Raw genomic sequence first — 5,181 nt, 5'->3', positions numbered from 1 at the left:
TGAACCTGGGAGGCAGAGCTTGCAGTGAGTCGAGACCCCACCACTGCACTCCAGCCTGGGTGACAGAGCGAGACTCTGTCTCAAAAAAAAAAGAAGTCAGTGAGAAAGGAAAGCAGATCACTCAAACCATCACTTAAAGCGAGGAGAACAATATTAGGATGTTTATAGACAGAGGAAAGAGAATGAAGGGCGAAATGAGACACAATGCAGAGGACAGCCAGGTCCTGGAAGTGGGAGGGGCCAGGATTGCAAGTACCAGACAAGGGCAGAATGCGAGAGGGAGGAAATAGAAGAACATGGCGAGGGGGGCACTCTCGGGCTGTATAGCCAAAGCCCTCCTCCCTACTACCCACCTCACTGCATGAAAACGCTCATCTTTACACCAGGGCCGACACAAGCAATAGTCACATCCCACCTTCTGGTCCCTTCATGCATCACTCCCTACCAGTTCCTTACCCGAGAGGGAACCTGGACCACTCTACTCTCCAAACACGCACTGCTTCATTCTGTGCATGGCGTTCGCTATCCCCAAAACTAGGAACAGCAACCCCAGTCAAGTCCCTGCCTTTCTACCTGCCGAAATCCACCCATCTTTTCAGATACAGAAAGTTCTTCTCAATCTCCCCAATGTGATGAGTCTCTCTTCCATTGAGGAGCATGGTAATTGCACATGCTGTCTCAGAAAAACTATCATATTCAAGTTATCTGTGCCAGGAGTGGTGGCTCAGGCCTATAATCCCAGCACTTGGAAAGGCAGAGGCAGGAGGACAGCCTGGGCCCAGGAGATTCAGACCAGACTGAACATATAGCAAGACCCCATTCTCCACAAAAAGGGGTTCAGGGGGAGAAAGACAAAGTTATTTGTACACCTGTCTTCAACTATCAGATTCTAAGTTTTTTATTTTATTTTATTTTATTTTATTTGAGATAGTCTCCCGCTATTATCCAGGCTGGAGTGCAGTAGCGCAATCTTGGCTCACTGCAACCTCCACCCCCACCTTGGGCTTAAGCAATTCTCCCACCTCAGCCTCCTGAGTAGCCAGGACCTCAGGCGCATACCACCACGCCCAGTGTTTTTTTGTTTGTTTGTTTGTTTTTTTTTTTGGATAGAGACTGGGTCTGGCCCTGTGGCCCAGGTTGAAGATAAGCTTCTTAAGATGTGGAAATACTCATCTGCATAAACCTCCTTAGCATTTGGTATAGCCCCACTGCTTAAACTTCAGCTTGGGAGTTTGTTACAAATACAATTCCTTATACTTCTCAAGTGAAAACTGCAGTAGTCACATGTTTAACTTTTACAACAGGAAAGCCTCTGGTAGGGGAAGAAAAGTAACCCTGGGGATTCTTTGTCAGATAGCAAAGAAGCACTTAAAGGCTAACAGAGTAGTGGTAAAAGGACATAGGAACCAGCTTGATAGTTTCCCATTGGCCAAATTTGAGATCAGTGGCGCATCAAAATTTGATACTGCATTTTTTTTACATATATTCAAGAACCCAAATATATGTAGTGGCTCACACCTGTAATCCCAGCAATCTGGGAGGCTGAGGGGGGGCGGATCACCTGAGGTCAGGAGTTTGAGACCAGTCTGGCCAACATGGTGAAATCCCATCTCTACTAAAAATTACAAAAATTAGCCAGGCATGGTGGCGCACCTGTAGTCCCAGCTACTTGGGAAGCTGAGGCACCAGAATCACTTGAATCTGGTAGGTGGATGTTGCAGTGAGCTGATACACGCCACTGCACTCTAGCCTGGGTGACAGATTGAGACTTTGTCTCAAAAAAAAAAAAAAAACTGAATATATTGGCTTCTTTTATGAATCCAGGATAGCTATTATCATGATGCAATTTGGGGTGCAACTTCAGCCAAAAACTGTCCAGGTTTCACAATCTCCAAGCATTCACAGATTTATCCATAGTAATAACTATATAAGGCATGGCAGAAACAGTGTACTTTACCTTGGGAAGAAGCATATGGTTCTGTATAATGTCCATTATAGTGCAGCTGTGGTGGGGGAGGCATCACGTAGGGCTGGGGTTTAGGCTAAGAAATGGAGAGTTGGACACAGAGTTAAAACACATTGCTTATATAATACAGGTAAAGTTATTATCCACTGGATTCTTTCTGTTAAAAATAAACTTCTGGGCCGGGCGCGGTGGCTCAAGCCTGTAATCCCAGCACTTTGGGAGGCTGAGACGGGTGGATCACGAGGTCAGGAGATCGAGACCATCCCGGCTAACATGGTGAAACCCCGTCTCTACTAAAAAATACAAAAAAACTAGCCGGGCGATGTGGCGGGCGCCTGTAGTCCCAGTTACTCAGGAGGCTGAGGCAGGAGAATGGCGGGAACCCGGGAGGCGGAGCTTGCAGTGAGCTGAGATCCGGCCACTGCACTCCAGCACGGGCTACAGAGGGAGACTCCGTCTCAAAAAAAAAAAGAAAAAAAACTTCTGAAGGAATTCAATATATTATATATAGAAAATAAACATGAAGACACAGTGTTTCTATGTTTCCCCAAATGGCAATGCCAAGCCCTATGACTGATACCAAGGGCATTAGGCTCCACAAGAAAATCTGCATCTAAAAAGCTAAGAGCAAGAAGGAATAGATACAGATTTCCTTGTATAAACATTTGAACGTAAGAAGCTTATATGTATTATAATCAATCTTATTAAAGTCATCTAATATTTTAAATATATACCAACTTAGGATTACTCTTGGCCAACAGTCTAAGTTCTTAATATTAAGGTCAGACCTAATATTCAAATATGTATAATATAATAATATAAATACTAGATTGGACCTATGGGAAAAAATCACCATTTCTTTGGTTAAAAATGATAAAATATCAATACACTTTTATGGTTCAAACTCAAAATTAACAGTACTGAAAGCATATTTTATTAAGGAAAAACATCACTAAAATATAAAGGCAATCATATTTTCCTTGTTTCTTACCAGTGACATCCTTGAAGAAGACCTCCTCCTGATAGGGTTCACTGTGACAGTCTGAGTTTGCCTATAAAATAGGATGTCTCTGAGAAGAGCACATACACACTGTCTCTTAAATTCTACCAAAACAAGATTAGGAATGTAAAATAATAAATCTTCTAAGGCAAAAAAAAAGACAAGCTATCTAAGTCATGAAGTCAGAGAAAAGAAGGGAGTTTTTTTTAACCAAAAAAAAAAAAAAAAAATAGCTGGGCGTGGTGGTATGCGCCTGTTTCTCTCTCAGTCCTTTCCTGCTACCCCAACCCCTCAACCTGCCCTGTGGTTTCAGGCTCCCCACACAGTATCATCACCTGGACCCACAAAGGGATCAGAGCATCTTTGCCAGGCCCATCCAAGTAAACCTTTGGATTAGCCATAAGCAGTGGGGAAAGAGACAAGGCTGTATCACCCACACACTTGCTACAGGAGAAGTGGGATTCAGTGCAAATGCAAATGTGTTTTCTCCTGTGCACTGGAGGAGCCCTGGGTCTCTCCACTAACCTTCCTCCCGGGGAACCATCCACTGTCAACCCAGAAGCCTCAAGCAGTAAGAACTGCCTTTAATTAAAAGTCTGTTAACCACAGACTACAAACATAATAAAGAAATGAATTTATAATTTTAGTGACAAGAAACTACATTTCCAAGTGCAGTAAGCATGCTCCTGTAGTCCCAGCCTCTTGGGAGCATCTTGGGCCCAGGAGTTCAAGACCAGCCCAGACAACATAGCAAGACCCCATCTTTTAAAAAACTCAAATATAAAAAAAAATTCAAACATATATATTTTTAAAATCTACATTTCCTCTAAGGAACCAAAGGAAAGCAAGGCCCAAGATTTGGTTCAGTGAGCCGATGGTAAACCCATTTACCTTTCTTTGCAAGAAATTTTTGATTTGTTTGAATATACTTTTTAAAAAACACCTAAGGCCAGGCACAGTGGCTCACACCTGTAATCCCAGACTTTCAGAGGACAAGGCAGGTGGATCACCTGAAGTCAGGAGTTTGAGACCAGCCTGGCCAATATGGTGAAACCTCGTCTCTACTGAAAATACAAAAACTAGCTGGGAGTGGTGGTGGGTGCCTATACCGAGCTACTCGGGAGTCTGAGGCAGGGGAGTCACTTGAACCCAGGAGGCAGAGGCTGCAGTGAGCTGAGATTGCGCCATTGCACTCCAGCCTGGGCAACAAGAGCGAGATTCCAGTCAAAAAAAAAAAAAGCACCTAAATGTATTAGGGAGTGCTGACGAATACTCATCTGATAATGTGAGATTTTAAACTATTCACATGGTAAGTTCTATCTTTAAATAAACAATAAAGTAAAAAAAGGAACAAGAAACAGAAAAGCCCATTTGTAACTATTAATTTTAAATAAAGTCAAGATTTTTTTTTTCTTCTGTGTGGTCAGTTTTACTGCAAGATCTGGGAACCTACACACTTGAATTCTTGGCTTTGTGGATAACATGTAGTTTGTCAAAGCACTTTTTCTTAGACCTTTTACCACCTATTCCTGGTTCATGTACTTATGTAACACATAATTACTGATTAAAAAAGTATTTTGTGACCTTTGGTTACAGTATTCTAAGGACTAATTACTAGAAAATCCATCATGACAAAGTGAATATTCAATCCATTTAAGCAAATTTACCATAATATCAAGCCTCACGTCTCATAAATTAACATTACTCTTAACACTCTGAAAACTAGTATATTCAAAAACCCTGAATATTAGCTTATTTTTATAAGACTCTTGAGATAAAAAGAAAACTAGTACATACTAGTTTTAATATCAAGTGATTACAACTGCTTTTACTAGCTTTTATAAATAATTTCATATTCTTTGTTATTGGAAAGTATTCAGGCTGTTAATGAAAAATAAATGTCTCTTTTCCAAAAGATGTTCCATTCTTCCAGTATTTATTTTGGTGAGACAAGTCTGCGTGGTGTGTCTGGGTTTAAAAAAAAAAACCAAAAAACAAATACTCCTTAACTGCACATTAATATATTCCTTAAAATTAGTGCCCACAAATTAGCTGGACATGGTGGCAGGCGTCTGTAATCCCAACTACTCAGGAGGCTGGGGCAGGAGAATCGCTTGAACCAAGGGGGCGGAGGTTGCAGTGAACCGAAATCACGCCACTGCACTCCAGCCTGGGAGACAGAGTGAGACTCCGTCTCAAAAAAAAAAAAAAAAAA

At 41.7% G+C, this 5,181-nt stretch overlaps 1 protein-coding gene across 2 annotated transcripts in view; it reads right to left on the bottom strand.

The window, feature by feature from the left end:
- Positions 1-5,181, bottom strand: part of PTPN21 (protein tyrosine phosphatase, non-receptor type 21) — a 93,579-nt gene that overhangs the window by 24,175 nt on the left and 64,223 nt on the right. For both annotated transcript variants that reach the window (XM_011949451.1, XM_011949452.1), the window contains exons 11-12: positions 2,958-3,018; positions 1,958-2,042 (exon numbers count right to left, since the gene is read on the bottom strand). In XM_011949451.1, the coding sequence (XP_011804841.1) occupies positions 1,958-2,042; positions 2,958-3,018 (146 nt within the window). The remainder of the gene's footprint in view (positions 1-1,957; positions 2,043-2,957; positions 3,019-5,181) is intronic.

Source organism: Colobus angolensis, unplaced genomic scaffold (assembly GCF_000951035.1).
Source record: "Colobus angolensis palliatus isolate OR3802 unplaced genomic scaffold, Cang.pa_1.0 Scaffold3, whole genome shotgun sequence".
Classification (NCBI taxonomy): domain Eukaryota; kingdom Metazoa; phylum Chordata; class Mammalia; order Primates; family Cercopithecidae; genus Colobus; species Colobus angolensis.
This window is presented reverse-complemented; position numbering and strand designations above follow the sequence as displayed.